Source organism: Narcine bancroftii, chromosome 4, assembly GCF_036971445.1.
Source record: "Narcine bancroftii isolate sNarBan1 chromosome 4, sNarBan1.hap1, whole genome shotgun sequence".
NCBI lineage: Eukaryota > Metazoa > Chordata > Chondrichthyes > Torpediniformes > Narcinidae > Narcine > Narcine bancroftii.
Window position 1 is genome coordinate 226,843,514 of NC_091472.1, and position 13,799 is coordinate 226,857,312.

Here is a 13,799-nt window from a genome sequence, read left to right on the forward strand (position 1 = left end):
GAAATAGTAATTTCAGAACAAATTACACTTTAAAAAAATTCTAAAATACAATACAGGTTTGTATGCATCTTTTAATGCAGTCAAATGCAATCAAATACCTTTACACTTATCCAAGTAATAATTCACAAGCAAGCCTTCTTTTGTCACTGAAGCAATTATCCCTGATGAGATTTTTATATGCATTTAAGTGCTGGGGGAAATTGTAACACATAGTTTATGTGTTCTGATAAAATCTGATAAATCTGATAAAAATCCACAAATGAAATCTTGCTTCATTAATGAGATTTCTGTGTTCTGTCATGGTGCGATAATGCTGTTACACCTTCCAAACTGTACAGTGTTGAACAGGGTTAAAATCTTGCTGTAAATATGTCCATTTACTGAATGACCAATTAAAAATATTTATTCAGCAATAGCCAGATCTCAAATTAGATTGTAGTTTGTTGTTTTTTTTTTAATGTAACTCTCACAGTTGTCTCAGTTTAATGTGCAGCTAATCAGTGGTTAAGACACCATACCTTTACTCCTGCCAGGATTCCTGTAGTGGACACACTGAAGTCCAGATATGCCAACATTTCAGGTGTTGGTGCTTTATATATTTGGGGAGGCTTCTTTCTGGGTAGGTCATCTGATCAAAATACAGAATTGGTCAAAAATTACCAAAATCAGATTTCTTGGAAACTTCTGTTCTAAAGTCAGACATTTTATTCCCACACATGAGTGCTCCTGTATATTTCAGGCACTCTGAATAATTTGCCGTTTATTGTCAAAAAGTCACAGAATGAATCACGTTAAATTACACATCTTCCTCGAATATGCAGCAGAATTGGCATATTCCTTACATTGAACAGCAAGCTTAATATCAAGCTAAGTTACAGCAATAACAACAGTATTCCATTTGATTATAAATGGTTTACAATTGTGCCCTTTCTCCAATTTTACAGATTTATTTATTTCATTGAAACACAGCTAGACACAGTTTCTAGATTTGTTAACAGTTTCTCCAACAAACTGATAAATATTAAAGCATCTATCGACCTATTAAATAAATGTATATTTATTAGTAAGATCTTACCAGTATCTATAACCGTTGGCCACGTCTTGACGTCTACTGCTGCAGCTGCCTCCTTTGAACGAAACAGTTTTAATATAGCTTGTGTTGTGAGTATGCAGACAGATTTGCTTACCTAGAAGGAAAAAGTGAAGAGACAGTGACAACATGCTCCACAGATTTGCAAGATACTCGTAATCTTTGGCTTGGCTTCGCAGACGAAGATTTATGGAGGGGTAAATGTCTACGTCAGCTGCAGGCTCGTTTGTGGCTGACAAGTTCTATGCGGGACAGGCAGACACGGTTGCAGCGGTTGCAGGGGAAAATTGGTGGGTTGGGGTTGGGTGTTGGGTTTTTCCTCCTTTGTCTTTTGTCAGTGAGGTGGGCTCTGCGGTCTTCTTCAAAGGAGGTTGCTGCCCGCCGAACTGTGAGGCGCCAAGATGCACAGTTTGAGGCAATATCAGCCCACTGGCGGTGGTCAATGTGGCAGGCACCAAGAGATCTCTTTAGGTAGTCCTTGTACCTCTTCTTTGGTGCATCTCTGTCACAGTGGCCAGTGGAGAGTTCGCCATATAACACGATCTTGGGAAGGCGATGGTCCTCCATTCTGGAGACGTGACCTACCCAGCGCAGTTGGATCTTCAGCAGCGTGGATTCGATGCTGTCGGCCTCTGCCATCTCAAGTACTTTGATGTTGGAGATGAAGTCGTTCCAATGAATGTTGAGGATGGAGCAGAGACAACGCTGGTGGAAGCGTTCTAGGAGCCGTAGGTGATGCCAGTAGAGGACCCATGATTCGGAGCCGAACAGGAGTGTGGGTATGACAACGGCTCTGTATACGCTAATCTTTGTGAGGTTTTTCAGTTGGTTGTTTTTCCAGACTCTTTTGTGTAGTCTTCCAAAGGCGCTATTTGCCTTGGCGAGTCTGTTGTCTATCTCGTTGTCGATCCTTGCATCCGATGAAATGGTGCAGCCAAGATAGGTAAACTGGTTGACCGTTTTGAGTTTTGTGTGCCCAATGGAGATGTGGGGGGGCTGGTAGTCATGGTGGGGAGCTGGCTGATGGAGAACCTCAGTTTTCTTCAGGCTGATTTCCAGGTCAAACATTTTGGCAGTTTCCGCAAAACAGGACGTCAAGCGCTGAAAAGCTGGCTCTGAATGGGCAACTAAAGCGGCATCGTCTGCAAAGAGTAGTTCACGGACAAGTTTCTCTTGTGTCTTGGTGTGAGCTTGCAGGCGCCTCAGATTGAAGAGACTGCCATCCGTGCGGTACCGGATGTAAACAGCGTCTTCATTGTTGAGGTCTTTCATGGCTTGTTTCAGCATCATGCTGAAGAAGATTGAAAAGAGGGTTGGTGCGAGAACGCAACCTTGCTTCACACCATTGTAAATGGAGAAAGGTTCAGAGAGCTCACTGATGTATCTGACCTGACCTTGTTGGTTTTCGTGCAGTTGGATAACCATGTTGAGGAACTTTGGGGGGCATCCGAGGCGCTCTAGTATTTGCCAAAGCCCTTTCCTGCTCAAGGTGTCGAAAACTTTGGTGAGGTCAACAAAGGTGATATAGAGTCCTTTGTTTTGTTCTCTGCACTTTTCTTGGAGCTGTCTGCGCAAAAGCCGCACTGTGATTCTGGGAGAACTTTTTCGGCGACACTAGGTATTATTCCATTTAGGAGAATCCTAGCGAAGATTATACAACCCATTTAACAAACCACCCAAGCTTGGCCTCTGCTGTTCATTCTGCAATGGGATAACATTGTTCGCATAAGCAAAGTGCTTCACTTTACTTCATTCCTACATGATGAAACCTAAAATTTATATCAAATGATGCTGGAAGAGCAGTAAATATCATATTGACATGAGACAAGTAATGCCAGTGACCAGAGTGAAAGATTGTAAATTAACTTCAATAAATGATCACCAGTGAAGCTGATGCCTGATGTAATATTGCAAAACCAATTTCTTAATATAGCTAAAGGAAAGATGTGAAACAATGGGAATAAAACCCTTCCTACACTCACATTGTCCAAATAGTAGGAAACCAGCAACAAACCAGGAGTAAAGCGTTGAGAGTCTAGGATTATACTCATCTAAAGTTTATACTGTTGCATAAAATTGCTTCCTCTTTTTTTGAATATTTGATTTTAAAATTGTAGTAATTACATTTATATAATACAGATTTCAAAGAACCAAAATAAAGTTACATACATGATGGTTTTCACTCCATCCCACAAACTCCACCCCATCCAACCTCCCCCTCAAAAAAAATTATATAGATAATTATATAGATACCCTATAAACTAGAAGTATAAAAAGAAAAAAAGAAAAGAAAGAAATAGAAAGAATTTTTGGATTGCAGAGAGAAGCGTTGTCTGGCACATATCTCAAAATTTTTCGTAACTAGTTAGAGGAGAATCTCACAGGTCTAGGTGCATAGAAAGGATTTAATTACAAATTTAATCCCATTATTTGGGCATACAGGTACCTAATTTGTATAAATGTATAATACTTATTTCTCAAATTATACGTAACTTTTTTCAAAGGAATACAACTTTGAATCTCTGCATGCCACTTTAGGATACCCAAAGATGCATTGGACTTCCAAGTAACTGCAATGCATTTCTTTGCTACTGCTAAAGTTAATTTAACAAATTCCAATTAATAAACTGATAATTTTCATTTACCTTCAATATTGCCTAATAAAAATATATCAGGACTTTGCAGAAAAGCAATTTGTTTAATTTATTTAAAAAAAAACTTTGTAAATTTGTCCAAAAAGGCCTGTCCAAAAAGACCAAGTTGAATGTAAAAAAAAAAGATCTGACATCTAAAACATTGATCAGACAAATCTGATTTCAATCTACTCAATTTCTGTGTGAAAGATATAAATGATGTAGAAAATTATACTGGACTAATCTAAATCTAACATTAATAGTATTAGTCACAGTGTCTTTACATAAATCTTCCCATAAAGTTGGTTCCTCAACTGATCATCCAAGTGTACATATTATTATCTGACTGTACATAAACAACCAGATGAAACAGTGCTTGCCTGGTCCACAATGCACACACATAATGCATTTCTCACAGAGTACACATTGATCACCTACATGCCCAAAAATATAATTTCAAATAAATATTCTCAATAATTTATTCAGTTTAATTTAAAAGAGACCCAAAGTTAAAGGATACTGTTCATAAATCTCACAGCCTGCAAGAAGAATCTATTTCCCAGCCTGGCAGTTCTGATTTTAATGCTCCTGTGCCTCCTTCCTGATGGCAGTACATCAAAGAGATTTTGTGATGGATTGTAGGGATCTTCAAAATTCTTTGAGAATTCAGCCTGAAGTTGGCAATCCCATCTACTAAACTAATGGAGGCAAAGGCTCCAATTCATTTGGGAGACGGTTTAATGAATTCCTCTTATATGTAAACAATAACCTTTTTTAAAACATAGTTTGTGGAACAAACAAAGCAGCTGGACTACCATACTGGTTCACTCCAATTGATTGAACAAGTCCCATCCATTTCAACTGGTCTCAATCCAAGACCTTTATTCCAGCACAACGTAGACCAACTTTGTTGCACGGTGGTCATAGAAACAAGACACATACAAAAGAGTACATTTCAAAAGATTTCTTTTCTCTCAATTCAAGCAAATCAAATTCCCTCTTTATGGAGGTATGCCAGGAAAAGCATAGGATTCTAATCATTGAATAGTTTTTATTTACTTCAGAATTACAGCATTTGGATTTGACAGCAGCATTTCTAACACTTCTTTACATACGAAGCTAAGTGTTAACGTATTATTTATAGGCCTTTTATATAGGCAGTAGAACAAAGTATAGTTCTTTCCTATGCACAACTCCATTTATTACTTTTCGCATTTCTATCAACTATTTCTATCAGCTGATTTTTAAAGGAAACTAGCAGGTTTGAAACAGCTCCATTAACTACACTTTCTATATGGATAGTAATCATCCTTAAGTATAAGAGGTTTTACGAAAAATCTTGGCATGAAATGTTGACTCAGGTTTCTTCTCCCCATAGATGTTGCCAGATTTATCAAGCATTTCATAATTTAAATTTTCAATATCTGCAGTTATTTTAGTTTGCTTTTTGATTTGGTAATAACCCATACTCAGATGAAATAATATACTTTACAAGACTTCAGTTAATTCTGCCACGTGAAAGATAACATAGGCAAAGGTATAATTCCTATTGTTGGGACATAACAATTGAAACAAAACATTTATGGGATAATTCATAGATTTTTAAAAATCAGATGGAGCAATACAAGATCATAATTTTTGGAAAGGTGCCTCGTCTAGTCATTTGATTTCGTACCTCAACAATCATCTTGACAGTTGGTAAAGTGGTGGCAAGGTTCTGAGGATGAGGCGGTCGCACAGCAACAGGCACACACCCTGCATACAGACACCCATAGAAGGTTATTATAAGATCGATACCTGCAGGAGGAGATAGAATGAGGTAGTTTAATACTCTAAATCTCTCAGAAATCACTTTAGTAAATCCAGATAACATGGTATTTAACTATATTTGTGAGACAAAAATGTTACAAGAATCTCTGTGATTGGTTAGGAAATGAAACTGAGATGCCAAATTTTGATCAATCAAATCATTCAGAATATGTCCTGAAGCAAAATATGGCTGACAGATTAAACTGGCAGTGGATGAGATTTATTGATGTAAAAGTAAATCTAGTCAAACTAATAGTCCCACTGATGACTAGATATACAATCAGTCGCTTTACTGGATGTTCCTTTATAACCTTTGCCCCTTCAGAGAGCATGACTAAATTTGCAACTTAAGGGCAGTGCTTTGGCACATTATTACAATAGCTTATAAACATCAATAACAATTTTTACAAAATATTAGTTGTGTGAAAAAATCATTCAAGCTTGTACCAAGTAATTAAAAGACCTAAGCACTATTAATTGAAGAATAAATAATGATAATTAACCACTGTGTTTTTACTTCCCCAACAGGCCATCTTCATGAACAAAGTGTAATTACTGGGCTGCTGGAGAAGTTGAAATATCTGCTCAAGAAATGCTCTTGACTTCAGTGCAATACACAAATGTGCTAGAGGTCACACAGCAGCCACAGGAAGGAAAAGGTAACCAACGTTTCGGGCCTGATGCTTCAATAAAAATCACACTCATGCCACTCATTCATGCTTTAAAATACTCTTTAAAACTCATCGTTTGACCACGCATTTGGTCATCTGTGCTGATGTTTTCTGTGATTCAATGCAACGTTTTGGTTGATAATTGAATATCCCAAGATGCTCATTAGAAATATGAAGTGTTTCTATAAATGCAAACTGTTATTGATGAAATCCATAGGATGCAAATCTGATGAGGAAATTTCATGGAAACTGAACAATGAACACTCTGGGACACTGACCAACAAAACAAGTAGTAAATTGATTTTACTGATATGAAGTAATGAACAAAAATAATATACAATGGGAATTTTCATAATATGCCATGTAACAGGTTAGGAAAAAAAATCACACCTTAGACATGCTAAACAGAATATTGGCAGGATAACACAAATATCTGATTTTCTTTTTCTCCAAAACCAACTGCATTAAACTTACAGCAGAGAATTCTTGCATTATGTAGTGAACTTCTAAATAATTCTTGACAGACTGCATTTACACAGCTGATAAAGTCTAAAACTTAATCTTTCGCCCTTTCCTGTCTGTTTCTTTCCTTGGATTGGCCTGCCAAATTGCTGAGCGCACTTGCTATCAATCTCCTAGGTTTTGGCCCAGGATATTCAATTCATACGAGCTCAAAGTTAAGTGAATCCAAGACATTATCCATTCATCTCCTTTTCTGCACCATTTCTATGACCAATCTAGGTATAATCCTTCAAATGCCTCTAATCCATACAATCTGCTGTACAATTAATATCTTACAAACATTTTAGCATCAGTTAATCTGAAATCTCTTGTTAGCCAAGAAGTTAGAAACCCCCCACCTACCCAACCACACACACATAAACAAACACAATAAACAGTTTTAGTGAATAAATATGCAATAATTCTACTATGGGATTTCCCCAATTCAACAACCCGATGAAGCCAAGACTTTCTTTCTTGTTCCCCCATTTAAACTCCACATGTAGTTTCATCAAATTTTACCAATGATTTACCAATGTCACATTGTCCTGTTACCTGGTGGGTAGACCAAGGCCACATGGTCCCCGGTATTGAGACGCCCCTTTTCTAGCAAAGCTGCTGCCACCCTCTCAGCTCTCTTGTGCAGTTGTATACATGTAGCTGTATTCACCACTGTGCCCTGATGGGAAAAAATAAAAATTCACCATCTTACCAATTCATGACATAGTGGAATAGGTTGTCACAAACATCTTGGTACAATTAAGAAACATAAAATGCTGGAGGAACTCAGTGGGTCAGGAAGCATACATGGAAGGTAAAAGGTAGTGTTTCAAGCTAAATCCCTTCATCAGGGACAGCAAAAAAAATGGAAGACACCTAAGTAGGAGTGGGGAGGGGGAGGAGGAGCACAGGCTGGCAGATGAATAAAGGTAGGAGGGGAAAGAATTGGTAAAGAAGCTAGGAGGCAATAAGAGGAAGAGGCTGTGGACTGAAGAAGATGCACTTTCATTTGAAGGAAGGAAAGAAAAGGGCTTGGGAGCTGCAGGAAGGAAGGTGCAGGTAATGGGTAGGGAGGGCAGAGGATGACAAAGAGAAGGAAAGGAGAATAAGGTCTGGTACCAAAGATGGGGAAAGATGGAGGGGAAATGACCAGGAATTGGTGGTCAATATTGATATATCTGGTTGGAGACTACCAGGACAAAATAGAAGGTGCCGTTTCTCCAACTTGCGAGTGGACTCGACCTCGATTCTTTTCCTCCTTGTACAGGTGCAGATCTGGAGTTCTGCGACTAGAGCTATCAATACACTCTTACCAGTATTTTGTATCTGTTCAACTCACTGGAGATCAGAGAAATAATCACCTCAATCATCCACATGTTCACAACCCTGAAACCTACAATATTTTATTAATGATAAACATCTTGACCAAGTGCCTTCTTGGGTGTTGTTCAAAAGACAAGATATTGTGAACTGTCTTTGAAAGGACATTGTATTTTGCTGCTGCAAATATTGTCACTTCTTTTTTTCAGGCTAGAATTTAAATGCAAAATAAATAAAATTCAAGGTCAGTGTCAATCTGTTGTTTGGTCAGAAAAAAATTTATAATGAAGAAATTTTTTTCTTTGTCATTGGCCAAACACACCACATGAATCCATAAATAGTCTGATGTAACGTGTGACATTGATGAGCAACGTTTTACACATATGTCTCATGCCGTTGTTCATACAAATTAAAAGAATATTATATTTCGTAGTAACATGTGTATTACACCAGGTAAAGAGAAAGAGGTTAACTCTTTCAAGCTACAAAATTTAATTAAATTTATTTTCAACTCACAAAGGTTGCTGGTTTCAAGAAGCATTGATGGACTGATGAGGTCATCTAAGAATAGAGAACATTATAGCACAGAAAGGGCCCTTCAGCCCATGATGTGCCTATGTAATTCTACTCCACAATGCAACCCTTGCCTACTACATACCCATAACCCTCTATTTTTCTTACACATTCCAGGCACCCACCACTTGCAGTGTAAATAAAAACCACCTGGCCTTGGGAACCTGCCCCACCATTACACAAGATCAGAACTGATCTGGCCTAGATTCAGCTTCATTTACCTTCCTGTTCCCATAACGCTTAATTTCCCTGTTATTCAAAAATGTATTAATCTCTTAAATACATCCAATGAGGCAGCGTCTAGTGCTTCTCTGGGCAGAGAATTCCACAGATGCACTATTCTGTTGGGATAGGTATTCTGAAACCAGCAATTTGTGTTCCTGAAGAATATCACTTAACAATTTTTTGTTAGGTCTATTAACAATATTTGAAAGCAGCACTTGTTTAAACAATGACGTGTTTGGAAACATATACTACTTTACCATCTTAATAAAATAGCAGTCTTCTAAAACAGCCATCCTCAACCTTTTTTCAGCTATGGCCTTCTTAGAACTCTGCTCAAAGATTATGGGCCCCCTTCCTTGTGAAGCAGTCGTGTTTAGTTGTTTCTTCCATGCATCTTTCCTACCCCTGATGAACCTTGGGCCCCCCTTTTTAAGGATTTCAGTCTGTGGCCCCCTTAAATGTGATATAGCCTCCAGGGATTCCATATGGACCCCATTGCAAATGGTTGTTCAAAACCATGATGCAATTCAAGCTCAGAGATTTAAAGTCCAACTGAAACTACTGCACAGGTATGACAGTTTCGCCCCAATTTTTCCCCAACTATGATACGCCATTAGAGCCAAATGGATCTTCAGCCAATGGCCCGACAATTCTCAAATAGCTCAACCCACTAATTCAAAAAACTGAACTTTTATTTTGTTTTTAGAAATGTTGTTTATTATTCATTTTCTTTTTAACAAACCTTGGCATTTAGGAGAAGGAAAAGAGGGTGGTCTGGAGTGGTCTGAGCACGCCAGTGCAGGACATCTGCCAAAAACAGAAACTGCGGAGAGAAAAGAAAATGTCACCCATCTACAAAAGCTCGTGCAGACGTCAAGTCTGTGATTAAAATTCAGCCACAAATATCTGGTGTCAGCAAGCATTTTGTCATGACAAACTCAAACATCAACTTGCATGACAACACAAAAAATTCAAACAAAAATAGACTGTAAAACGATCATATTCGGTTATTTTATTCAAGATTTACTAAGGCATGCATGAAGGAGAGGGTGGGATGGTGAAGAGGGGAGGCAATTGCTCTGACTTCTAGTACATCACAATATGTGCTCCAAAATACACATTGACCAGGTTATAACTACAAATGCCTGCCAGAGGAACCGTTGTTCCTTGGTGTGGCAAGGAAGCATTTTGTACATTGGTGCATCATGCAGCACAGAACAGTGCCAGCTGCACAAACAACTTACAGTGAGTAACAAGAGATGAATGCAATATGAACAGTTGGCATTCTTCTAGCCAGCACCAAGCCTTGAGCTTTTGGTAATGTCCCTCCATGTTTACTGCTGTTTATAAAGCAGGGGCCAAAACAATTAATCTTTCTTGAGATTTGAATGTTTTCACCTTCTAACACAAGAATACTTTTCCTTAAATGTATAGCCAGCGTTCAGATTCAGCACAAATGCATTGTGTCTGCACTGGGTCTGAGACAGGACTGGTCATTTTAATCAACCTTGCTCTTGAGATGGTTGAGGAGGGGATGGGGAAGCTGCTGGTTAATAGTCTAGTAAATGTATCTGATAAACAACATCCACAATTCACTTTGGGAGGTTGTAGTGTTCAACTTAGCTGTTGCAGTCGCTATATTTCCAATGCTTGCATTACCTGACAAAAATAAGTGAAATTTAATAATAGGGATTGCTTTCTCATCTGATATCTCATCCCAACTTCAAGTCAGACACTACCGTTGTTATACTTCAAGACTGAGAGAACATATGAATGCGCCCAAGCACAAACAATCAAACAAGAGAAATAAAATAATTAAATACACCAGGCAAACACCTTGAGCGATAAAAATAGAACAATGCAATTCACATTGGATCCCAATCACATTCATTGGACAACAGTGGCTTTGATTTTAATATTCTTAATTCCAGAGCCCTACAAGGATTTGACTCTTTTCAATTCAAATAGTTATTTAATCCCAAATAATAGCAATTGAAACTATTTTACTTTGTGTTTATTATCGTCTTTTAATTTCTGTAATACAAGCTAGAATGCTTATGCAATGCAGGATTCAGAGAACAATTCACCCACTTCAGTTTAAATGGTGTTTCCTGTTGCAGAGCACAAATCAAATCAGATTCTAGTCTGAACATAATCATGTTATCAGTCCACAGCCCTTACCTTCCGAGCTTGATCATTGTCTTCAAACTGTGTGACGTCCCTGCCTGAGGCCTGTGCAATTCGCTTTCCTGCCACAAGGTTGCCAACTATCATGGAAGCAGGACCCACTTCTGCATGGGGTGACAAAGAATACAAAAAGAAATAAACGTTTTACTATTCACTGGATCGACTCTGCATTTTGGGTAGGTAAGAAAAATAAAGCTTATCGACAGAACCATATTTTAAATTCACCACTTTCCAGAATTCTCTGACCTAAAACCAAAAATTTAAGACTCAAGCAATTGAAAAATGGAAGGCTATGTTCTTCTTTCTGTGAAATTATATTTATAATTAATGTATCTCATCATTTAAAAAATGAACGATAGGATTTTCATTATTTATTACTCTTTTAGATGTGGGCATCATTGGTAACGACACCACATTTTGCCCATCTGTAATTTGCAAGAGTCCTTCTGATGGAATTACTCGAATAATGCTGTAGAATAGGGAGTTCCAGGAATTAGATCCAGTGACAAAGCAAGAATGGTAATACATTTCCAAGTCAGGATGACGTGCAAGGAAGGAAACCTGAATATGGTGCTGCTTCCGCCCACCTACCATCCTTGTCCTTAGTGCAGAGGCATCCTTGTCCTTAGTGATGGTTAACATGCATTCCCATCACACCCCTGGTGGGGGATTGTAGATCCAGCACTGTAATTCTGGGAGTTCTGTCTATGCATAGTCAAGTTTAGAAATTCTGAATTTCTCACCATTCGCTGATACTGTCTGTTTCAATTCTTGCGTAGTGAAACTTTTCAGCATTTATACTTGAGAAATCAGTTCTGAATTTTCAGAGAGGTTCAGAACCATTTATAAACACTTGCAGTTCTGCCAAGTGAATTTTTGGGGTACAGTTACCACAATGGGTCTTTTGAGGCTGCACCACTCACACAGCCTGATTAGAAGACTAGTGTCAGGAAAATTCATTTTCTAAAATAGTCAGCAATTTAAAGGAATCCTTTCTGGAAACTAGAAAGACTATTTAGGTACACAAAATCATTAAGAGCAAAAATAAGGTAAATTGTCATTGTTTTCCCCGGTACCATGGAATTTAAAACTAGAGGGCATCGGTTTTAAGCGAAGGAGCAAGCAAAGATTTAAATAAGGATCCATTTTTTCCCCCCCAGAGTGTAGTGTGTATGTGGAATGAGCTGCCATAGGAAGTAAGAGAGGTGGGTAAAATTAAAGGCATTTGAACAGGTAAATGGATGATAGGAAAGAGTTAAAAGGGGTCTGGGCCAAGCACAGGCAAATCGGGCTAGCTCAGATAGATCAACTTGGTCAACATGGATACGTTAGGCTGAAGGGCCTGTCGCTGTGCTGTTTTGCTCTATGATTTAATCTCATTGAAGTATATTCTTTATTGAAAAACATTTACAATATGTTTATCAAGTTAATTTGTGTGCCTGGTTCATATCATACTGAGTATCAATATTCGAGCATCCAGTCGAATCATAGAACGCTACAGTACAAAATCAAGACCAGGAATAAGAAAATAAGCAAAACAGAATTCAGTTACTTGTACCAACCTGGCTGTTTCTGCCGGGGCTTAGGTAGGTTGGTGACACAAGTGTGGGGGCACATTAAGACGTTGCATGGGTGCAACATGCCTTCCAGAAAGCGCTGCTTGGTCTCAGACAGGTGGATGCCTCCTAAAGGAGTCTTGGGTAGTGTGTTAGCAGGTACCAGAGCCAAACAATAAACTCCTACTTGATGGATACTGTCAATAGCCTGGAAAAGATTAGTACAAGGAAATTAGCATACTCTTATTCTGATGGGGTTCACTTGTTCGCCTTAAACTTGTGATGTAGCTGAAAGAATTCCTCGTTCACCTTCAAAGCAACACAAGACCATTTATATCATAGAATATGCCAATACTTTGAAGACAAATTAAATATTCCATCCTCTATATTTACAAATATTTTAGATAAGCTGGAAAGATTAATGAATAAATACAGTTTTGGTGGGGGAATTGTAAAAATTAGTTATTTTATAAATGCTGAGAGATATTCAGAGAGACAGGTGTACCCTTGTACATGAATTTTTAATTAAAAAAATTTAGACACAGCATGGAAACAGGTTATTTTGACCTATGAGTCTGTGCTGCCCAATTTACATCCAATTAACCTACATCCCCAATACATTACGAACAATGGCAGGAAGTTGGAGCCCCTGGGGAAAACCCATGCAAACAAGGGGAGAACATACAAACTCCTTGCAGACAGCATGGAATTCCAACCCCGATCTTGATCACTGGCTTTGTAAAGGCGTTGCGCTAATTGCTATGCCAACCATACTGAGTGTTAACTGAATGACTGAATGTTCAGGAAGCAATTGGGAAGCTAATCGGTAGAGTTATTTCCAGAAGATTTTACAAGAGTGAGGTGTCTTGCTTCAATTATAACCACCTCTGATGATACCACATCTTGAATATTGTGCAAAGATCCTATTTCCTAACTCAAGGAAGGACAGACATGTGATAAGGAAGTGGGGTGAAGATCAGTCTGCTGAACCTTCAGAGTACTTTCTCAAAACATATATACTTCCTTAAGTCAGGAAACAGGATCCCTGGAATGGAGGCTTTGTTGTTTAATGAAACATAAAGCATACAGGGCCTATATGAGCTTAAAATAGTGAGAAATAATCCCAATGAGGAATGCAAAATCCTTGACAGAGTTATCGTTGAGTTCTTCTTTTTTTCTCCTCACTGGGTTAGTCTCAAGCCGGTGGGGGGGGGGGGGGGGGGGGGGTCAGAGT

General features: G+C 38.4%; 1 protein-coding gene across 7 annotated transcripts in view; it reads right to left on the reverse strand.

Annotated features, from left to right (window-relative positions):
- LOC138761669 (disco-interacting protein 2 homolog A-like) overlaps window positions 1-13,799 on the reverse strand; it is a 294,820-nt gene that overhangs the window by 27,083 nt on the left and 253,938 nt on the right. For all 7 annotated transcript variants that reach the window (XM_069934205.1, XM_069934204.1, XM_069934203.1 and 4 more), the window contains 7 exons: window positions 12,572-12,773; window positions 11,004-11,113; window positions 9,565-9,645; window positions 7,260-7,383; window positions 5,399-5,520; window positions 1,076-1,187; window positions 519-628 (listed from right to left, as the gene is read on the reverse strand). In XM_069934205.1, coding sequence (XP_069790306.1) covers window positions 519-628; window positions 1,076-1,187; window positions 5,399-5,520; window positions 7,260-7,383; window positions 9,565-9,645; window positions 11,004-11,113; window positions 12,572-12,773 — 861 coding nt within the window. The remainder of the gene's footprint in view (window positions 1-518; window positions 629-1,075; window positions 1,188-5,398; window positions 5,521-7,259; window positions 7,384-9,564; window positions 9,646-11,003; window positions 11,114-12,571; window positions 12,774-13,799) is intronic.